General features: G+C 38.3%; 1 protein-coding gene across 1 annotated transcript in view; it reads right to left on the bottom strand.

Annotated features, from left to right (window-relative positions):
- bmper (BMP binding endothelial regulator) overlaps positions 1-24400 on the bottom strand; it is a 49063-nt gene that overhangs the window by 6698 nt on the left and 17965 nt on the right. Inside the window, exons 3-13 of the mRNA XM_047360593.1 lie at positions 19260-19359; positions 15573-15655; positions 15215-15305; positions 14648-14730; positions 13848-13947; positions 13598-13707; positions 12699-12833; positions 12329-12433; positions 2530-2575; positions 1673-1836; positions 92-293 (exon numbers count right to left, since the gene is read on the bottom strand). Coding sequence (XP_047216549.1) covers positions 92-293; positions 1673-1836; positions 2530-2575; positions 12329-12433; positions 12699-12833; positions 13598-13707; positions 13848-13947; positions 14648-14730; positions 15215-15305; positions 15573-15655; positions 19260-19359 — 1219 coding nt within the window. The remainder of the gene's footprint in view (positions 1-91; positions 294-1672; positions 1837-2529; positions 2576-12328; positions 12434-12698; positions 12834-13597; positions 13708-13847; positions 13948-14647; positions 14731-15214; positions 15306-15572; positions 15656-19259; positions 19360-24400) is intronic.

Here is a 24400-nt window from a genome sequence, read left to right as displayed (position 1 = left end):
AATATCTTTCTTTTGAACAAAGTAAACATGGATTCAATTTTCAATTGTCAAAAAATAACCGACTACACTTTGAGTCTTAATGTGTTCCAACCTGCGATGGTGGTGAGTTTGAGCAGGTATCCATCCAAGTCAATGTGGACCCCAGGGCCGTGGTACGGTAGTGCAATGCGAGTACCATTCCTTCGAACCGTGAGATGCTGATGAAGGCTGAGACTCAAAGAACCAAGATGAATTTCAACAAACTGAGTCCAGGAGAAAGAGCGGGTTCGCCGAGCATCGTTCTTCACCAACACCTGGAAGTCAGTACAAGTTTGAGCTACAATTAATTATTAGAAATATATACACTGCTTACTTATTATATGTTGATTCTTTAGTAAATTTCTCTTCGAAACTTAATATTCTGTTATTTAAACCAAAATCCTTTTCCAGTCTTCCAACTTTAAGAAAAAAACAGGCAGATGTTTTGGTAAAATATTTATTAGTTATCCACTTTTTTGGGCCCTTTTTTGTAACAGTACTTAAATCAGGACACGGACGGAAATGATAGATGATATTCAAGGTCGTTCAGAATTTTGTTTTACATTTGTATTCATTGCGTTGTGTCAGTACTTTGTTGAACTGCCTTTTAACAGATGCAAATCTTTTGAGGTGGATCTCTGCCTGATTTGCACATGTAGAAATCTGATTTTTTTGCCATTTCTTCTTTGCAGAAAAGCTCAACTTCAGTAAGACTGGATGGTGTCTGTGAACATCATTTTGAAGTAGGTCTAGAACATTATACCACATGAAAATGTTTTGATCTACCATCCCAGCTCCATGATGTTGGTGCCATTGTTTCTTAGTGGGGAGGGTGTGTTTAGGCTGATGTCTAGATTTGGCTTTCTGCCACACAGTGTTTTGCATTTTTGTCAAAAAGTTGAATTTTGGTTAGATTTGACCAGAGCACCTACTTCCACCTGTTTGCTGTGTCCCCTGCATGGCTTGTGGCTTTCATTGAACAATTCAAGAATCTTTCTACTAATCACCATAAGCCAGATTTGTGGGCTTGACTAATAGTTGTGCTATTGACAGATTCTCCCAGCTGAGCCTTGGATCATGGCAGCTCTTCAAGAGTTGCTATGTGTTTCTGGGGGGCTTCTCTTATTAAAGCTCTGCTTGCCTGGCCTGTCACTTTGTTGGACCTCTACTAACTGGTAGGTTTGCAGTTGTGCCATTCTTCCATGTTTTCAGATGATGGGTTAAAGAGTCCTCTGTGAAATGTTCAGAGCTTGAAACATTGTTTTATAACCCAAGCCGGCTTTAAACCTTTGCACAACCTTTACTCTGACCTGTCTGCTGTGTTCCTTGGTCTTCATGAAGCTGTTTGTTCACTAATGTTCTCTAAATGGCCAGAAACAGAACAGCTATTATTATACTAGAATCTAATTATGAATTTATATCTATCAAACAGGTGACTTTGAAGGCTGCATTGGATTTTATTTAGGGGTGAAAGAGTAAAAGGGACAAAATACAAACACAAGTCACGCATTTAAAGAATTTTATTAATAAACATTTTGCAAAGTTAAAAAGTTTCCATCTAGAACCGAGGTGATTTGTTTTTCTCTTTTCCTTCTCATCTAATTTGGATTAAGCAGATTACCACACCCTCCATTTACTGGTCCAGTTGACCTACCGTGAAGCTGGAGTCTGGGTTGTTGATGCTGTTTCCTGGCATTCCAGATTGGATCCCACTACATTCACGTGTCAGCACATATTGACAAGTTCCCTGAAAGTTAAAGGTCCTGCCATCAAAGGTGTTGTAGTGAGGGTCACCAAAGACTGTGCACACCCCAGGTTCTGTACAGAAACAAAGATGGAGAAAGAGAACGCTGAAAAAAAAACTTGGAAAAGATGTGTAACAGAAAATTTCATGATGTTCAAATCTGAATCACTATAAATAACTGCAGTGGAACGACAGTAAACCACCAAGACATCACAAGCCTTAAAACGAATGTATCTGAAAACCTGAAATCCAACTCCAAAAACAGAATTTATGAGAAATACTGAAAAATGTGGCTCTAACTTGCCTTGCTCAGAAGTGAAGCCAACATCTGTGGTGTGGTAAAATGTCAACCTTACCCAAATGACACTAAATTTTATTTTATGTACAAATGAGGCTTAGAGGTTATTTGTATTACTGAAATAGACCATGCCGAGGGATTTCTGCTGCAGTAAAATGACCTGAAAATGAGGAATATTTCACCAAAGCTGCTAAGGCTGAGGTTTGCTTTCGGAAGTGAATATTTAGACTTATATTTCCCATTAAACATATTCTTCCTATATTTATATAGCACTTTAAACATCCAAAAGATGACCGAAGTGCTTTTCAGTGAAAATAAACAAATATGTGGAAATTAATAAATAAAAACAGCATCAAATATAGTAGCTCTAATGTGCTTCATATATTATTACACTTTTGGGGCATAAAAATAAAAAAAATCAGCATAAGGAAGAGATTATCTGAGTCTCCCATGAGTTGGACTTACTCACTTTCAGTGCAAACTGGACAGCAGCCAGTTCTGTTCAGGATCTTGTTCTGTAGGGAACAAGGTGGAGGCACATTGCATTAGAGAACCCTTATTCATACTTGGCAAATGAAAAAAAGTGGGCAGGATGTCTGACTAAAAATGATGAAATGAACCACAGATCTGCTTAATGAATGGAAGGAGCAGGACAAACAGGTTTTTCAGTTATAGGCCTGCTGATTACCAATCAGAACCATTAAAGGATAAATTGTTCGATTCCAATCTGTCATCAGTACATGGTATTTCGGGGCAAATTTAACAGTTCCTTTATGATTTTAGATTCTTTAAAACTTAATTCCTTTCAGAAAAGCTGACAAAGCTTTTCTGAAACAATGAAACAAAAACAATGTGAAAAGCTAGTTGAATAGAAATAATCTATCATGTTAAATCTTTAGAAAGAAATTATATAAATTATTATAATTATAAATTCTATGTATAATTAAAACATGGATTGTGTTTTTCTAAGTAGTTAGTTTTTTGTAACCTCTAAAATGTATTGCTTATACTTTAACTAGTTTAAAGGATATATATATTGAGAAATGGTTCAAGTTTTAATTAGTTTATAGTCATATCAGGGCCCCCACAGAGATACTGACACTCCAGCTGTAAGTGATGAACTCTGTCTGTGTAACAGGACCCTCTGGCTTTGTGTGTGTGTGTGTGTGTGTGTGTGTGTGTGTGTGTGTGTGTGTGTGTGTGTGTGTGTGTGTGTTTCAACCTCCATCAGGAGAGCAGATCAGAGGACTCTTACACACTGAGTTTTTGTTGCCTGAGGGAAGGCCTTCATTTGCACCTTCTTCTAAATGAGGACCCTCACTGATGTAATGTTTTTCTAAACCTTAAACCTTAATTTAGAAGCCTGAACAGTAAGTTTTTAACCTTAACTATCCTTTGAAAGTCTGGACACGCCAACTCTGAAGTACTTTTCCTCCACTCATCTGTCATCGCATGCAGACGTTCTCTGTACTCTCAACATACGCTTCAGTTCTTACCTCCTCACAAAGGCCACTCTCAGTCTTTGAAGAGTGCACATGCACTCCCTTTTGAAACACACACAGTAACAGAGATTAGTTTTCAAGTGCCTAAATATAGGGAACCTCTTCTGTGCCGTCACTCAAACGTAATACAGACAAAAGGCTGTTAGGAGACACGCTGTCTCCAAAGGGGACCCAGACACTGCTGCTGACCTGCTGCTGACCGCAGGAGGATGGCACTGGAGAGATTGTGTGTGTCCATGTGGGCTTAGAGAGGGCGTTGTGGACTGTGGTGACCTCTGCCTCACTGAGGAGTCACAGTTGTGACCACTAAGGACAGGTGGAGCAGTATGTGAGCTATAAAGTATCAGATTACCCTCACTAATTATTACAAATTACCGCTTAGCTGTGGCTCTCTTGGTTCCAGATCTTTTTAGAAAGAAGTACTTCTGACATTTCTTCAAAGTTTGGATTTATTGTAGAACAAGATGTTAACAGGAATCCCATCAGATATGCAGCAGAGGTAGTGTATCAGATTTCATTACTTGACATCAGCTTTAAGACTGTAAATCTATTTTATCTGATTCAGGCCCTCAGTAGCTCAACTATGCTCGGTGATGGCTACTCCTATACACCTTTCAATATTATTTTGTTTATCATATTGTCTGTACACTCTGCGTGTTGAAGCAAATAAAAGCATTGACAGCTCTGGGAGTCTTAAAGACCTTGACGTTTTCTGGCGAGTGAAAAAAAAAACCTTCAAATGCAACATTTTTTTTTTAATTATCTTAAATATTTTGTTGTTGTTCAGTAAGAGACCTCACCTTCAGAGCAGCAGTTTTTCCTGTTTTGATGCAGAGTAGCATTTAGGAGATGCACCGACCCATTGGCAACTTAAAAAATCCTTTTCTGATCAGTGAAAAACACATGACTTGTAAGCACCAATAGTTAACATTAAAGTACTGGTCATGTTGTCCCTTCACCTTTGCAGCTTGGTGTCATTTACTGCGGGACATTTTATACTGATCACACATCTATTAAAACCCGTGTTGACAAAGTATTCTTCTATAATCTTTCCATAAAATTGGATCAAATTACATGTGAGGTTGTATCATTTTACTGATTATTTATGTAAGTAATTCATGGAAATATTCAACTAGAAGGAAACATAAGCAGATACACAATGTTTTAAGTACATGGGTACAAAATGGTTTGTTTAGAGGTATGAAATAGAATTAGGAAGGCAAAGAGGTGAAGTGACCCAGAACGGGCACCAGCACTTTTTAATGTGGAAGCTGTTACTGGAAGACAACGATTGCTGGTTTCTGTATCAGTGAGACGTTTATAAATTCAGAACACAGACACAGCAAGAAGTTATATAAAAAGGAAACTATTTTCCGCAATCGCATGTAAGCCTTCTTCAGGCTCCTTCAGAGAGCTGGTCATTTTGCTATTCGTTATTTGGCAATTTTCCAGTTTTGGTTGGTTAACATCTAAAAAAGTCTGGTACAACAGGTCCTGAAGAAACAATCTGTCATATGGCTTTAAATCATACCCATCTTGGGGATGTTTGGCTGGAGCCAACCAACCAGAAAGGCTAAACAAAACAGAATTTCTTCAGTTTTATCCTTTTGAACTTTCAACCACTGTCTATTATGGAACATGGTGGATCTGAAAATGTTGGCAGCTTTCTGGAAATCTGAGAGTTAAGGTAAAGGATGTCACCTCTGCTTCAGATATGAATAAATGAAGATTGCTCCTGGCAAGGAGAATACAGATAAATACACTGTTTAATAATATTTGCCAAAGAGAAATCGGTATCGGTTAAAACTGATAGGCTACTTCCGCCTCTCTGCCTGCTCAGACGCTTTTCTCTTAAGCTCCCTGCTTGCTTGCATTCTTTTACTCCTAACTTTTTATCTCTTAGCCAAAATTACAGAAATATTGGAATAAAACTACTTCTTACCAGCATGTATTATGTATTTTATTTTTTTTATTTATTTATTTTTTTCAAAAGGATTTTCATGTTTTTATAATTAAACTCGAAAGAAGGACAAGTTGACGCCAGCTAATCAGCACAAAATGCCTCCCTTCTCCACAGAGGACTTTGACAAACTTTTACAGAAATTGTCTGTTTTGGAGATGAAAATCCATCGACTAGAAGTGAATGTGGAGGTGAATATGGGGTACAACGATGATTCAACTCTGTCTGTGATCCCAAACAGTGACAGCCAGCTCAACAACTCAACCGCCAATCAGAACACTGAGAATAAACCTACCGGCAGACCCCCCTTGCATGTTTAAGGGGCATGCCCAAAAAATCAAAGTGGACGACTCACTGGAAGATCTCAGCAATTAAATAAATTAGAATGGCCAGAATTACAGAGAAATGCCCCCGTTTCCCCTGGGAAAAGGAGACTTCGACAGCGAGCTGCTGTCACAACAACTGATAGGAGTGAGACAGCTGGAAATAATGGAGTTCCCTCCAAAACAGATTTGCTCCACTACAGAATGAAAACCAGGAAAATGATCCATCTTCTGAGAACAATAAAGGGTTTGAGAACAACCTCCATTCTAAACAGTCTTCTCCTAAATTGCCAGAGAAAAAGCGCCCTACCAGACCAAGAACCATAATAGTGGGCAACACAGCTGTGGATGGGATTAAAAACTTCTGCAACAAGAAAAACACATAAGTTATGATTGGTACCAGTAACGTGGTGTCTGATATTTCAGAGAATATTCTTGCAATCACAGAAAAGCACCAGTCTCTAGAAAACCTTATTATACACTGTGGAGCCATGGATGACGTGGCTAAGAAAAACCAGAAGGATTGAAGGAGGATTTCACTCGTCTTCTGAATATTGTTGGAAGTCTCAAAATCAAGGTGTTTCTCAGCGGATCCTTTGCACTGATTTTCTGTGAAGATGAGATTTTTTCCAGACTTCTGATGATTAATAAGTGGTTGAAAAAAACATGTGCCACCATACCTGTGAACTTCATCGACAACTTTAATATTGTTTGGGAAAAAAGACAACTCTTCAAGCAAGATGGTTTCTGTTTAAACAAGCCAGGAGCCAGACGTCTCACATCTAATCTCTTCTATTCAGTAAATAATCTGCCAGCAGCTTCAACCTTCAGCAGAGAACATGGAGTATCAACAACAATGATAATGCTGCCTCCAACAGCTCCAGCAGAAACAACTGGCCAGTTGGCAGAGAAAGAGAGGTCATCACAAAAGGTCAACCCGTCGAAATCCACAGGAGAGGTGGATCTCCCCGTTATACCCCCCTCAACCCAGACCCCGACCCAAACCGCACAGAACTCTCCCACCTCCCCACTGAGCCCGCTTTTTGCTTTACTGGATTCTGATAACATGAAAGGAGCTCTTAAAATCGGGATCCAAATGGTTCTGACATCTTCTCCATTCAACACCCCCCGTGGCCGAGGCCCTGCTACTAAACCAACATCTTCCAAATGCCGCAGAGCCCCACCACTTCCTTATCTATCTCCTCCTAATCTGGACCTTCAAATCACTTCTCTGTGATACAGTCTGGGCCTCAGTGGTAACTATCAGAAATGAGCATGTCCAGGAAAAACTTGGGCCCCTAATAGGAGATAGTTGTAAAATCTCTGTGCTTACGTGACAGAAAGAACAAAGTCAAAAGGATAAGAGACAGTAATAAACAATCAACAAAAGCCATAAACTGTCAGGTACAACCAGACACAGAGTTAATATCAGCAACTAAGTCATATAAACTGGCTTTACTGAACATTAGATCTCTGTCAGGAAAATAACTTTTTAATCAATGACTTCATTACTGACCACGATCTTGATGTTATGTTTTTAACAGAAACATGGTTACATGATTTTAATGATGCTCCCATTCTGATAGTCAACGCCTCCAAACTACAATTTCCTTTGTGAGAGCAGACAGCAAAGAAAAGGTGGAGGGGTGGCCACTTTGTTTAAAGATTTACTAAAGTGTAAAAAAGTATTCCTGGGCAAATTTGACTCTTTTGAATATTTGGCTCTCCAGGTAAAGAGCCTGGTCCGAACCATGTTCTTGAATATTTACAGGCCTCCTAAGTCCAAAACAAACTTTATCAGTGATTTTAATGAGCTTTTATCTGTGATTTGTGTTTATTATTCAATTCAATTCAATGATACTTTATTGATCCCCAAGGGAAAATTAGAATTCCAGTACAACCCATCCAAACAGACATCATGACACAAGACAAGGGGGGGACGGGTCACCGAGGCTTTGCTGCCCACTCACAGGCGCTGCCCTTAGATGAGAAAAGAGGCCACATTAGGTAAGTAGAGGGAAAAAAATGATATTTCACACTTTATCCTTAGCAGGATACAGTTTGAGATTGCAAAAAAACTTCAGCACAAAGAAGCAACAAGTTTACAAAACAACATCATGCCGGGATCAGTGAAGGTGGTGTGAGGGGTGCATATGTTTATCTTGAGCATGTGTATGTGTGCAAGTGAGTGTGTGCAAATAAGTCCATGAAGCACTGTCACAGAGGCCATTGTCCTTGATGGTTCGTTGGAATGTTCATCAACCGGCCACAAAGTTCTGAGCAGGTCCACAGATGTCCTCAGGGAAGGGAGGGGGCAGAGGGAGCAGAGCGTCATGTTTACATAACTTCCAGGAGAAGTTGAAGACAGCCAGCCATCAAGGCCGTGCAGGGGAGCCAGATTCAGAAAAACAATAATTATTTGGGTTAGGCTGACTCTTAATTTTCCGTCAGCCTTGAGAGTCTCGCTGGTGCTTCTCAAAGGCGAATCCAAACAGCCAAATTCCTGGTCTTTCGCCAGATCCGAGTGAACAACTTTCTCCAAGATTTATCCCATTTCACCCCTGAGACCAGGAACCGCAACCTGCCTGCGATCCTGTGTAAGGATCACATCCAGTCTGCGATTTAGCTCACGTAACATCTCAGTCTGAGTGTTGATCACTCTGAAGATCCCATCACACATGCCAGGCAGCCTCACAATTGCCAGAACAGCTGCTGACATTCTCCGAATTTCTCGATATGCCAGGTAACCGCTGACTCCAAAAAGCAGAAATCCTGATATCAAACATCCAATTATATACATATCTTCAACATCCTCGACTGACATTATCGACAAACACACAATGCTCCACTTCTGCCAGGAGTCCATTGTGTATCCAGAGAAAAACGTCCAGCCCAGACAAGTGGGTTCTCCTTCACCCTGTCTTCTCGTTGATAAAATGTGGTCAGTTGCATTGAGAGACCAGCTGACCAAATCCATAACTCAGAATTTGGAAGATATGCAAAAAGAGGCTCCAAAAAGAAGACAAGACAGAGCTGAAGCAGGGCAGATATGGGAGGGGTGCGGGAGACAGAGAAAAAGCGTCCTCCTCCACAGAGAGCAGAAAGAAAAAGACTGTTATGACTGTTTAATTATTGTGGGAGACTTCAACATTCACATGGACAATCCTGAAGACAGAAGAGCAATAAATCTATGTGACACTCTTAGAAATTTTGGTTTGACTCAACATGTTAAACAGCAAACGCACAAACAGGGACATATTTTGGACTTAATCATCACTAAGGGTCTAAACATTTCCAAGGTGTCTGTAACTCATGTTGCTCTATCTGACCACTTTTCTGTTATTTTTGAAAGCATCATCTGCAGTGACTCAGTTTGCCAAAGAGACATGATAAGAAAACTAGAACTGATTTTGGCAAAATTTCACAATTTCACCAAATAAACTACAAAAACTTAGAAGAAATCGTACAGCAACTAAGCTCTTCTTCCTGCTGTCTCGATCTTTTACGTGCAGCTTTCCTTAAGAAAGCTTTGCTTGTAATAACATCTGATTTAACACAAATAATAAACATGTCCATTTTGTCAGGTGTTTTCCTCCAGGCCCTGAAAACAGCAATTATCAAACCTCTATTGAAAAAGAGCAACTACAGAACTACAGGCCTAAGTCAAACCTCCACTTCATCAGTAAGATTATTGAAAAAGCTGTTTCAGCAGTTAAACAACTTCCTAACAACGACCAACCGCTTCGATGTCTTCCAGTCAGGCTTCCTGCCCACCACAGTACAGAGACTGCTTTTGTCAAGGTGTTCAATGACATCCGTATAAATGCAGACTGTGGAAGAACCACAGTGCTGGTATTATTGGACCTTAGTGCAGCATTCGACACTGTTGATCACTCCATTTTATTAGAGCGCTTGGAAAACTGGGTCGGCCTTTCTGGTACAGCACTCAACTGGTTTAAATCCTACTTGAAGGACAGGGACTTTTTTGTGTCACTACGTAACTTTACACCAGAGAGCACAAAAATCACATGTGGCGTTCCCCAAGGGTCCATCTTAGGGCCCCTCCTATTCAATATCTACATGCTCCCCCTAACTCAGATTTTAATAAACAACAACGTAAGTTATTATAACTATGCAGACGACACACAGCTATACGATACGATGTCACCATGTGACCATGAACCCATTCAAGCGCTGGGTAAATGCTTAGAAGAAATCAATGCATGGATGGGCCTAAATTTTCTTCAGCTGAATCAAAACAAAACTGAAGTAATAATCTTTGGACCAAAGGAAGAGCGTTTAAAAGTTAGCACACAGCTTCATTTAATACAGCTAGAAACCACCAGTCAGGCTGGAAACCTGGGTGTTGTGATGGACTCAGACCTGAACCTTCAGAGGTACATAAAGACAGTGACAAGGTCGGCCTTCTATCACCTAAAGAACATCTCCAGGATTAAAGGACTAATGTCTCAGCAGGACCTTGAAAAACGAATTCATGCGTTCATCTTTAGTAGAATTGATTACTGCAACGGTGTCTTGACAGGTCTGCCTAAAAAGTCGATCAGACAGCTGCAGTTGATCCAGAACGCTGCTGCCCGCATCCTCACTAGAACTAAGTAAGTGGAGCACATCGGCCCAGTTCTAAAGTCCCTACACTGGCTCCCTGTAGCTCAGAGAATAGACTTTAAAATACTTCTGTTAGTCTATAAATCACTGAATGGCTTAGCACCAAAATACATTACAGACTTGTTGTCAGTGGATCAACCACCCAGACCTCTCAGGTCTTCTGGCTAAAATCTACTCTGCATACCCAGAACCAGAACCAAACATGGAGAAGCAGCTTTTAGTTCTTATGCTCCATTAATCTGGAATAAACTCCCAGAAAACTGCAAAAGCGTCGAAACCCTAAGTTGCTTTAAATCAAGATTAAAAACTTATTTGTTTAGAGTGGCCTTTGACTGTGCCATCTAAACATTGTTAGTTACGCTTTCAGTTCAATTTTTCTTTCATTTTCTTATCCATCATTCTATTCTCTTTATTTTATTTGTATTTTTTAATTACCTCTGTTGTTTTATTTTCTGTATCACTGTAATGTTTTTCCTTACGTACAGCGCCTTGAGTGCCTTGTTGCTGAAAAGCACTATATAAATAAACTTGACTTGACTAGGCAGAGCTTTACAAGAACAAGAGATCAGAAATTACCTTCAAATATCTGATTGGTGCACATGTGCTTTTTTGTCTGCATTGCTACTATAGAAATACTAAAGAGAAAGTAAAAAAGATCAATCAAGCTCAACTTTTTTAGCACTTTAAACAAATTAACTAAATCATCCATGTGTTTTGGTACATTTCTTTGCAGAATCCTGTCTTTTTGGGACTTTTGAAGGATTGCAGAGGTTTTAAATAGCATATTGGTGATTCAGAACATAATGTGAAGTAGCAAGTAAATTATCAACATTTTTGATCAATTTACAGGTTTTCTTTTGCCACCACTCGCAGTCCTTCTCACTCGGCACCTTTACAAACACTGGTGGTATGAGGCTGGGTAGGTGGGTGCTATTTCCAAACAGCCCTAAGTATAATGACTGTGGTCAGATCACCAAACTTGTGTTTTCACATTTCAGAGATTCAGTAAATAAAAATAATAATAAAAATCCTATTGTCTGAAACAAAAAATATTTCCCACCTCATAAAGAACAATAATGATGAAATTTAATCAGATATTACAAATGATGTTCATTTTTGAGAAATTAAAACACAGACCACCAACATCATTCTACAGTCTTCTGCTCTGACCATGAACAACAGGTGAGGCCTTGTTGTAACCACTGGAAGTGTGTGAACTTGGACTAACAGCTCTGACTGCATGACCGGCACCGGTTGGCGGAATGTGAGGAATCCACTCCATCACCCACCGACCGACAGATGACTTCGCAGCGACCTCTACGACAGGTGAATGCAGCACAAACCTTTTCCCTGCAAGCAGTTCTCAGAGTTTTAAACTCAGCGTCCTGCTGCCATTTAAAAGATGTAGAAAATGACCTTTATTATATACTATCGTAATGTGAAGTATGGACCAGAGAGAAATTGTGCAAGCTCAGTGACTTTGAAATTTGGTGCTCTACAATATATCCAATTAAATGGCATTTTCATTCTAATGACCATCAAATTAAAGCAGCTCCTACATTTAGATTGTAAAATAACACTGTTAATATTGTTTGTTTTTGTATGAAAAGATCAGGGCTCATAAGTTTCAGTTTTTTTAGATCAGACTAATACTTTGGTAAAAATATGTGCCAAACTTTTGAGGCAAATTTGCATCTTAAAATGACAGGAAGTCATGGACCACGTACCAGTTAGAGGTTGTGTGCGAAATGAGAAAAGAACATAAAGCAGAGAGTTGGAGACAGTTATTTGGCAGGTCTAGGAAATGGGACGTCCAGATGTACATGCTACACGTAGAAGTAAGCCTCCGTCACTCACCGAGGGACAGCTGGTGATCGGCACGCACTGTTTGGGCCGACACTCGACGGTGCCTTTAACACAAGCACAAAGAGTGCAGTTCACTGACGACCACATGTCTCCCTCCTACAGACACAACAGAACCACAAATTGGTCACAGATACAATAAATCTACACATTCCTACAGCACCTCCAAAAATAATGGTTTTTTTTTCTGCAGCTTGGAAAGAGTTCTTATCTAGCTTAGATGTGATACTGATCCAGTCGATCATCATCCAGCCACTTGTTTATTTTTCCACTCATTCTATCCATCCAGCCACTGTCCATTTATTAATATATATCAGAAAATGACCAATCCTTCCATAAACAATTCATTCATCCTTGTCCTCACCCTGTAGATTTTGTTCCGCACTCTGCAGTACTTCACCTCCTCCACCTTCACATAAGACAGACACTCATCACAGCACTGACTGTCCTGGCAGCTGCCTGGACGTGAGCACAGCTTTTTGCACACCACTGTTGAATCCTTAGGGACAAGAAAGCAATATTTTTTGCATTAGGGTTAATCACAGTTGAACCCAGATATTGACATACACTGAATAAAAAGATATATCACCATTGTTCCTCACTCTCTGACATTAAATCACATTAAACATGTCCGGTCAGATTGGATTTCCAAAATTATTTATGTTTTTTAAATGCCAGAATAATGAGAGATATTTTTGAAGAATATTTGTTTACGACTGGTCAACGATTCTGGTATCCTACTACAAGTTTCTCACAATAGTTTGCAGGTATTTTGGCCAATTTGCTATCCTTTAGCTGCTTAGTAGCTAATTTGTGCTTTGGGTCATTGTCCATTTGAATTACTTTTACTTGCTGGCTGATGTTTTCAGATGTTGCTTCAATATTTGTACATAATTGTTTTTTTCAAAATGCATAATACTTTATGAAGTGCACTTGTTTCTCCTGTAACAAAACACCCAAATAACATGATGCTGCCACCTCCATGCTTCACAGTTAAGATGTCTTCTCAAGCTTGCCCACAAATATTGATGGTCATTATGGCCAAACACTTAAGTTTAGTGTGATGAGCCAACAAGACATGTCTCCAAACAAACACAAACTGAGAAAAAATGTTTTTCTTCACAGTGTATTAAAATATCTGGTATCAGCTGTATGCAAATTATATTAAAATATGCCATGTTTTGTGTCGAGAAAGGAATAATGGAATATGTTCCCTTACTAAAAAATTTTTCTACCAAGAAATTGTAATCTCCAGGAAAGTACCTTGCATGTGCAGATGGTACAGTTGTTGAGCATAAAGGAAGTACCATTCTCATAGACATCACTGTGGAAAAGACAACTTCCTAAAGAGAGATCAAACACCTTCCTCTGACCTAGAAATGAAACAGAATCGCAAGCAGGAAACAATAAAAATAAGGCATTCTCAAATATCTGAAAGTCTGAAGTCTTCACAGAAAAAAAAAATCACAGAAATTTCAGGAGAATTACAAAGGACCTGAAGCTCAGTCTTTACCTATACACCTGGGACAGCACTGTCCAGGAAGGGTGTGGCTCAGGTGAGCAGGGCATGAAAGCACAGGACACACCTCCCTCATGCAGAGAGTCCGCCCTCCCTGAAAAAAACAGCACATCCTAATCACCAGCAAGCATTACCGCTGGTCACATTCATATGTTTGTCATGGTAACATCCATCCTGAGCTCTATTCTAGACATCACTGTCAATGTGTTATATCTATATATATAGATATATCTATATGTATATGTTTATACAGTTTCAAAACAGGCAAAACAGGTCTAAAATTTAGATGCACAACTACAGCAATGTTTTAAAATACCTTTTAAAATATTTTATTGAGGAACCTCTACTTAACAAAATCAAAAAACAAATACAGTAAGGATAATATTTTGACCATAATCACCCATTTTACCCAAACCTCAAGACCGAAGTTTAAATGACAGACAGATAAAAGCATTCAGTGGCATAAGGAGCCCTCTTAACTTGGTAATAAACAGGGAAAACTATAACAAAAGGTTTGTGTGAGTATTTGTTTTAAAAAACCCTCCAGAGTTTCCTTATTGGGTGTCAACACATTAATACTTTAATGTGTTTATAGACCTGCATGTAGGGTTTGTTTGTCTAAGGGGGGATGCTGGGGGTAGGCAGGAACATGGGAGGAATTAAAAGGGGCAAAAGCAAAGAGGAGAATGTTGTTTCAACCAGACATGTGGGACTCCTAAGAGACTCCAAAGTTAACTAATGTGCAGGGCAGAGATCCTGCTGGAAAGGTGAATGTGCACTGTATGTGTACTCACAGTGCACGTGCACTTGATGCAGGGTTTGCCTTCAGGGCTGAACTCTTCTTTCTCTTTATAAAGGTGACCCTCAAAGATGCAACCTGCAGTGAGAAATGTTAGGCACCTGAAATATTTCATTTAGATATTTTAGTTTATACTTATGAAAGCATACATTTTAAGCTCATTAAAAATTATTTAAGTATTTTCCAAACCAACAAATTAAAAATTTTAATAATTGTGTTTTAGAATAATATCAATGTTTAAATAACAATAATAGAAAATATTAGAATACATTCTTGAAGGTCTGACATTATGCATTTATTAATCAAAGTTGCAAAAGTCTAAGAATACAAAATGAAATTTTAATAATAAAATGAAAAAAAAAATATATATATATATATATATATATTTATTGCAAATTAGGTACTTAAAAAGCTTAAAAACATATTTCTATTCTTTTAATTTTAATTTAATTCATTTTAATTTAAATATCTGAAATTATTTTTTATCTAACATGTTAAAAATGTGTACCATGTAAATGATACAATGTTTTATTTTAGTTTTTACATCACAACTAATACTCACTGGGGCAGGTTGGACAGCACTTTTTTGGGTGGAACTTTGGGTTCTTGCAGTGAATGACACACTGTACCTCCGCCTCTGTGATCACACCTTCCTGAACAAAAAGCAAAGTAATAGCTTCAGTTTTACACCTAAAAAATATCATTCTACTTTTTTTTACCAGCTCTTTTTCCATCCCGATACAGTTCACATCTTATGTGACGTCTGATTTCATCAACCATTGCCTAACGATTATTTTGTAACAATTATCTTGGTATTCTTATCCAGGCATTAGTCTATTGTGCCACTGGACTTTTTTCAGTCTTCCCGCTTTATCACTTCCCCTCCAGTCAGCTACCAGTCAGGATAACTTAAGACACACCTGACAGCGTCTTGTTATGCAGGGTTTGGTGGAGGTTGTCCAGGATACCGAGCTGTTATAGGACCGTCCGTCTAACATACAGCCTGAAGGAGAGACAGAGAGGCAAATAATGCAAAACTTTAGGGTTACACTTATTCTTTTTAATTCTCTATAACATTTAACATTTGTATTAACATTTCTATTTAACATTTGTAAAATCACCAGCTGTGGAGTGTAAATAATATTCTGACAATGGAACTGTAACTATGCAGAGATCTTTAAAGCTTCTGGGAATACTGGGCATATCTTTGTGAAGATAAAATTGTTTGTGTTTATGTTTATGTCAGATCAACGCATGATCACCTAAATGTTTGAACTGAGCTGAGAGAGAAAGCAGCTATGCAACATTTTTCCTACAACACAGAAAATACATCTGCACATTTTACATTAATTTGCTGATGTTATTGAGAATTACTGTGTGATTTAGTGCAATAACTTATCTCAGCACACTGTAGAAAACATAACTGCCTCTTCCTCTCACATGAAAATCTCATATATTATGCAGAATCTCAGATCTGGATGTGGTGCTCTAAAAATGTTATGTTTATTTTTCTGCAAAAGCTGAAAAATCATTCTTCCAAAGCTTAATAACATACTGCAGCTGTGGTTTACAAAGAAGGAAACACTGGAAATATGTTAGATGCACTTGTAACTCAAATGAGGTGATTGAATCATTTTAAAAATAAAGCATGTTGGGTGCGGCAGTGGTGCAGGGGTAAAACGCGCGACCCATATTCGGAGGGCTTCAGTCCTTGACACAGCCAGTCATGGGTTCAACTCCCAGCCCAGGTGCCCTTTACTGCATGTCTAAAAGTTCAAGTTTGTTCTTTTAGCTTGACGTTCCAGAGGCATCACTGCTTTATCTAGGCACTATATACTTTTGCAGGAGAAAAAGGAATGCATTCGACCCCAGTCCTCTGCCACTCTCACACTAATACAGTTTCAGAGCCAAACAGCTACTGTTTGAACGACAACCACTGCACTGTCACCTACTTTCCTTTCAGCGCTGAATGAGAAGCCTATTCATTTCGTCCCCTTTACAGTAAGCAGTCTCCGATCAATGTTTAACTTTTCATACATTGAAACCTAATCAGAGTTTGATCTACTTTCTGCTTTGTAAAATAAATCCTGTGATACTATATCACTGCTGCAGGAAGATTTGTAGTAATTTAGAAAAAAACTGATGAAATTAGGTAACAAAATCCCATTGAAATGCATACACCCACACAGACTGAAAGAACAACACACTGTGCCTTTCAAAAGTATTCATACATTGTGAATTTTGCCCATATGTTGTTATTTTACTACCTTGCAATTCAATGTATTTTATTGTGATTTTATGTGGTAGAACAGTCGAACGTCTCTACCAGCTTTGCACACTTGGAGAAACGTCACAACCGTCAGTGCACCAATAAATGTGATAGTATTGTGATCCTTCTCTCGGTCTAAAGAGTTGTTTTCTCGTACTGCAGGAAACGGCAAATTTTAATCAAGTTACTCTAATTTAAACCATTTGAACCCACTCCCAATTTCTTTACTCCAACCATTTCTAAATTATTTGTGAAAATTCACTGCAGTCACAACATTTCCACTGAATTTCATTCATTTTAAAGCCAGAAAAATAAATCAATTTAAAACACTTCTGCTGGACTGGATCACTCAGAGCAATATGTCGGTGATGGTTCAAATATCAAATGAACTTAAACTGCTAACAGTGACACTTTCTACTTAAACCCTAATTCAGACATTTGTTTTTAAATAACAGTTTTAATAACTACAGTTTTTTTTTCATTATTTTTACACCCACTCCAGTATGTGTAAGCTTGTTTATTAAGGGAATTTCAGACTACAGTCTTTGTAATAAAGTCTGACTGTGATTCTCATCAACTGTGAGCATTATTTCACAAGTGACATGTTGAAGCTGGTGTGTTTTCAGCAGCAAAGTCAAAGCAGGGCCCATCGTTAAATCACAGGAATTACAGATTAACCTCACAATAAGAACTGAAACTTGCCGCAGTCATGACACAGGGCTTTTTGTTCCCCGAGCGGAACATTAATGAAGTGTTGTGTCTTAAAACAGAAAGCTGCAAACAAAAAGGCTCTCCAGCAGACAGCTGGAGGTAGGCGTGAGAGATTTTAGATTTCCATGGAGCCATATGACTTAATCAAACCCATTCTCAAACAATGACATTTTGGAGGATTGAAGTCTTTTTGATTATTTAAAGGTTCAGTTTAGTTGCCAGGAGCTAATAAGGACAGAACTTCTGGAAACTCTACAACAATTAACGTAATGCACAAGAAAACACATTAACCTTTATGGATTATTTCTAAAAGAATATATATATATATCTTTTGCATAATTGTTAGTTATTTTGGTAGCTTATTTTTAGTGTTGAGTTTGTTTAGATTGTTCTTAATCATCACAAACATGGCAGTTAAATCTTTTCTCACTGTAGGTGACTTCTTCAATGTACGTCTTCAAATTTCTGCTTTGTTTGACTTATTACTACAGAGAAATACATTTAAGCTAATTCTGATTCTGGCTGCATGGTGTTGCAGTTGGTAACATTGTTGCCTTGCAGCAAAAAGGCCCAGTCTGGGGTCTGTCTACATGGAGTTTGCATGTTCTCTCGGGGTATCGCTCAATGACTGGAGATAGGCACCAACTCCCCTGTGACCCTGCACGGACAAGCCAAACTTAAGGAAATACAAGTAGTTGATCTTTATTTTTAACGTTTTTTGTTGCCGTTATTTTACTCTGACTGCATATATGTTCAAATTTAGACAGATAACTATTTTCTTGAGCCAATTTCCTGACTTATGAAGATATGTCTTTTCACTGTGCACTTTAATGAGGGTGATAAGAGAAAAATAATCTTCAAAACTCACTGCAAATACTTCTTTGTAAGATTAAGCTACTGTAATAAAAAAGTGATTTATTTCAAACCTTTCTATATATCATTACCCCTAATGCCAAAGGGTATGGATGGTACGGAGTGTATAACAGAGGGTTTTGTATGGAGAAAACCTGTTATAAATGGCATTAAACCCTGACAAGTAAAACAATATTCTGTATTAAGCACCAATGGACTCTGGAACAGCCCCCCCACATCAAGTGAGATGGCCCCAGAACTACAAATTATTTTATTGCTCAGATATTTCCCAGAGACGTTTGAATCATTCTGACCATTTAGACAAAGATCAGAATGATCCTGTCCATGTGGACGCATAAACAAATCTTTTTCATGATTTCAGATTTATTAAAGTAATTGTATTTTTGTTGCTTGTAAACCTGACGGTGAACCCCTTCAGCAGCCAGACTGTCTCCACCTGCTGCAGCTGTGTGTATGTGGTTTCACGTGAGGTAAAAAAACATCCAGATTTACTCCCTCAGGTTGTATTGAGGCCTGGCTGTTGGCATACAGTGCGATAAAGTGGTCTCTGAAGGGTTGGTCTCTATGAGCTTTATGTTTCTGTGTTATAACAGTACCTCCATTAAAGTCCTCCAGTTACAGATACCACAGAGCTGCAATAAACCCTTCCAGTGTTCATTATTATCATCATCGCTGTTTATACAGTCTCATATCAGGCTCAAAAAAACAAAGTAACACAGGTTTGCCTTACTCTGGCTCTGTCAGTGTGTCTTACCTTTACACTTCTCACAGCAGGCGCCGGTCTGCTTCACCACCAGGGCACAGTCTTCAGAGACCAGAGGACATTTCTCTTGTTTACAGTCCGCTTTCCCGTCCTACAGGATACAGAGAGGAATACAGCAATGGTCTGTTACTTTCATATTTTTCCAACTGTCAAAACTCCAACTATACTACAACAATTATATCACGTTCTCATTTAATCTCTTCCAATATTTCTTTATGTTGTTTTTATGAATTGGACAAGTTTTATCACTGTTGACAAAATCATAACTGTCAGAGCCCCAGTTGTAGTGTAGTTTTTCATTTCTGAAGAGCCATTCTTACCCAAGATGGCAACTAATAAAGACGCTTTAATTTTTCCTGGAAAAGAAGGAAAACATTTTGGCCTCAAGAGGCTAATTGTTTAAGGAAATCACCCTCAGTGTAATTATTTAATGTTCAGTTTTTATTACCATGACATGACCATCCTTGCAGTCTTGATTTGAAACATGAGCACTACGTAAGCCTCTAATTATTTATCTTTTTTTTCTTCATAAATAAATTTACAAATTTATATAAACAAAAAGCCCTTTAATACGTTGTAAATCAATTTTTTCTGAATTTATAGCCGGATTTGGTGCTGTCCTCTTTGCCACACACCTTCTCTTGCTGTCCAGATATATATAAAAGTTCTCTATAAATCAGTAAGATGCATTAGAAGGAACAATGCTTCAGTATCAGCCAAATGGGAGCTTAGAAAAAAAGGAAATTATACTCAGGGATATGGTTACAGAAAGTCTGAACATAGCCAACCTATTCAAAAAGGACAGTCTATTTAAGAATAACAGGATTGGTAAATAAAGACATGAATGCTTTTTATTTATTTTTATCCTTGATTTTTTTAAATACATTTCACAGCTTTGTAATTAAAAGGGTGAAATGACTAAACTGAATAATGTCTTCATTTACATTTATTGAGAAACAGTAATAGCCAAAAACCCCAAAATACAGTGTATGATAAACTACAGTCAAGCTTACTAGCAACACAAAAATCACATATTGAGGCACATTTAATAAGTTTAAAGTCAGCAAACATTTGTACTTAAAGCTTTTCTAACATTGTTGGCTCAGACAAATTTCAGCAGTGCTTGGAGTTACGTGCCAGTAATCTGTTGCTACTTATGTTCTCAGTATTCTCAGCATTAAGATCAAGAATCAAACTAATCAGGTCAGGGATAAAGAAACTGAAAACATGGTTATGTTCTAAAACAATTTTCCAAGCTCTGAACATCTCACAGAGTTCTATTCGTTTAGAAATGGGAAAAGTATGGCACAAATGCAAATCTATCAAACATGGGGGACCTCTGTGACAGGTCGGGCTCGGGTAGGTGAATGTGTGGACAGGACAGCTATTATTCGTGTACTAAACAAAGGTGGCAAGAACTTTTAAAGCAAGGCTCCCTTATGCTTTAGATTTTCTGGTCCTCACCTCTTTTTCGAGATACTTCCTTACTTCTAATACAAGACATTCTATTTAATAGTTGACATTTGGACATGTCTGAACAGACAGATCTGCATTGCCAAATGTGCAAGTATGTTTGATAAAAAATAAAATAAAATAAAAACAGAATTACCTACTCAATGTTTTTGCAGACTCACAACTTTAGTGTGCCACTATCAGTTTTCCAGGTTTATAATTTGCACCCTGGAAAATAAAATATGACTCAGCCTTAAGGTTTAGCTGTGAATTTTCACACCAGAACAACCAACCTCTTGTCGCCCTCAAAAACACTGCACACAGTGTCCGTCAGCACTGTTACATGCAGCGTGGGACTGGACAGAACCAGCGTCGCTTAATTTTCTCGAGTTTCACACTTAGTCTTTACTGCCGATTTTGTCCCCATTCTGAGTGTGTTTTATTTTACAAACTCAGGGTTTATAAAGTGGAGGCTGCCAGGTCCCGCGGCCCTGTGGCCCTGCGGCAGGAGGCTCTAACAAGGACGGATCAAAGTAGTGCGAAAATAAACCCGGCTAGTTTAATATAGCTGTAGGTCTCCAACTAAACCCCAACCACACCGAGGTCAGATGATGTCATGACAGAAGAGGAGGGAGGAGAGGAGCCAAGATGGAAAGAAGCGACGGATGAAGTGTTAGGTCAGAGACAACAGGACAACTAGAGCAAAACGACCAGTGAAAAACAAGTTCAATATGTAATTCTGGTAAGTTTGATCAGATAGTATAAGCAAGGAGTGAGTGTATCAGGGTTACATTTCTTTTTGCTAAAGTATAACGTATAATGTTTAAAGTTCAAGGCTTGGTTACAATGCAGATACTCAAACCTCTTCAGCCCACTGCCATCCACCTTCAAAATAATTTTTTTCTAAATAACAGATGTGTGTTATGTCAAAATACAAGTCAGGTATATGTTAACTAGTTACGTTATTCATCAAGAGGCTTACAATGTCAATAAAACGGTAAGGACTTGAAGATTTGAATGACATGATTAATATTGGTTATTACTGAGTCCCTGTGAAGCAAAGGGAATGAAATATTGCAACTGGCACAAATGAAGATGTCATTCTCCTGCTGATATGTTTGTACAATGATCCTCTGTAACCTCTCTGCAAACGATGGCTTTAGCTACAGGATGCAAATGAGAAAATATGAAGAAAATCCCACTGGATGTTATATCAGGGTTTATCTAACTTCATCTTTTCAGGAGATTAATAAAGTATTAATGGATTCATTTTTCATTCTGAGTAATAAGATTCAAAATAATTGATGTGAAATTATTTTGGGGTCTTATTTTTATTATGGCCAGAAACATTTTAACAGCTGTGTGTGTTCACTTTGAGAACACAGAGTGAAATGAAGAAAACAAAGAAACATAAGTACCAACATTTAAAAAATGCTTGTTAATATAAAAGATCAGATCTGAGTCACTCTCAACAAGCTACCACTTAACATGACATATGATGGAAATATTACCTGAAAACTGTTTGGTTGTAAACACAATGTTTCCAAAGAAGTACCTGACAGAGTGGGACCTCAATGATACAGATCCTAGAAGAGTTTAAAGTGTTGTAATAGCACTCAGTGTTAAACAGGAGTCTAACCTAATGGTAATCACTGCTAATTTAAAGATCTGCCAACAAAAGAGCAAGGCCTATGCCACTTTCAAACTTATGCTACACTCATAGACACGGTTTACCATAAAACGGACATGTATACCACATAACCCTACTCTCAGAATTTGTCAAATATTAATGCAAGTTAAGGCAAGGTGTTACCAATACAACCTGATATTTACATTTGTTAGACATGCCGTGAATTTCTTCACATCTTCAAGGCAATGATTAGGACAAGCAGAAAAAAGAAGGAACTGAAGGACAGCAGTTTCTTTTTCTTTTTTAAATTTTCTGTTGACTGCAGCATTTTGGAACAACTGCACCACTGGAAAGGAAGTTTGGCCATGGATGTAGACCCACTAAATGGTGGAAATGTGACAAGTCAAAGTGCAAAACAACCAGAACAGTATATGATCAATTGCTGATGAGGTGGTTCTTCAGACCACTGCAGTTTTATAAGCATAACCCTGGGCTCAGTCTGTAATTTTAAAGTAAATTCGTGGGTAAATTAAGAAAGCTACACAGTGGGTATTCGAAGAACTGCAAGGAAAAAGATTTCTATAAATATTTAAACCGCCATCATCTGTCATGGAGGACAGCTGTAATTGAGCTTGTGAAATGTTCCCATAGACTTTTAAAGTTTAATGTAGATATGTGGTGGACTACAGTTGTAAGGAGAGAAACTGGAAACTTCTGAGTCTTGGATCTGAGATGCTTTGACCTAAATGATTCCATTGTAGCTCTGTCTTTATATTTTAAGTCACTGTCCTGCCAGAAGGTGAAGATCTAACCAATGTCTCAAGTCTCTTCCAGCCATTGGCAGGTTTTCTTTGGGACTGTCTAACTCTGACCAGCTTTCCTCGCCCGACTGAAGAAAGAATCCCCACAGCATGATGATGCCACCACCATTTCTTACTAGGCATGGCGTCTTTGGCATGTTATTTTCAGCTCATCTCATCTGTTTCATTCTTCTAAGTTTGCCTACTTGACTTGTGGCATGTCTGCTGTGTTCCTTGGTCTTCATGATGTTGATTGTTCACCAATATTCTTTAAAAAACCTCTGCAGCCTTCACAGAACAGCTTGACTCTGCACTTCATTTTATTTAAACTTAAACAAGTAAAAATGGGCTGAATACAAATGAACGCGACACTTTCTGTTTTTGCTGAAATTTATTTGAAAACCATATTTAATTTTTTTTTACCACACAATCATACACTACTTACTTTTGCTTTTGGTAAAATCTGCAAAAAAATAAATTGAAGTTTGTGAATGTTATTTGAATAAAAGGGGGATAAGTGGAAGGCTAGTATTAGTTTTTCCAGGCACTGTTACTTTTGGGAAAGGAATCGTTTTGTAAAAAAATGGCTAAAGTGCAAAACTTTGGGAATGCCCCTTTAAATTCTGAGAACCAGTTTGGTCAATGCATCTGAAAGGTCATGTTCTCCTCTGTCTCCATCCTGGTATCCATTAGTAGAGTAGTGGGGGTACATGCAACCCACTCCACTGCTACCCTTGTTACGTGGGGGTCAGCGGTCACACCGGGTCACCTCGCCTTATAAACACTCGACATACCACCACGGCACCAGGGCTGCTTGACTGTCTGTTGCAGAGACTGAGCCCCCCAAAACAATACACACAAACATCGAGGGGGATAAAGCACTGGTATGCTCATGTCAAAGGGAGAGGGCGTATGATGATGTCAGTGGGATAGTCTGTGGTTATACAAAAGCTGCTCTGTTTTTGTTCCAATGCCTTATTTTACGACTTTTATTTTTCTTCACGGTAATCTACTTGACAAACTGTTACCCAAACTCACAGCTGAACTTTAGTAAATTGGTTAAAACAATTTTCAGGCCAGGCAGTTCACCCTCACAATCTGAGCCGCTGAGATGGTGGATATAACCAAGAACAAAACAACTGCAGAAGTTATGAGATTGCATCCGGGCCATTGTTAAATTCAATCAGTGAAATTCAATAATTTACTAACATGATTATTGAATGTAAAAGGTCAACTACTGTAACCTGGTT

Source organism: Girardinichthys multiradiatus, chromosome 3, assembly GCF_021462225.1.
Source record: "Girardinichthys multiradiatus isolate DD_20200921_A chromosome 3, DD_fGirMul_XY1, whole genome shotgun sequence".
NCBI lineage: Eukaryota > Metazoa > Chordata > Actinopteri > Cyprinodontiformes > Goodeidae > Girardinichthys > Girardinichthys multiradiatus.
The sequence above is the reverse complement of the archived record's forward strand: the minus strand, read 5'-3'. Positions and strand labels throughout refer to the sequence as shown.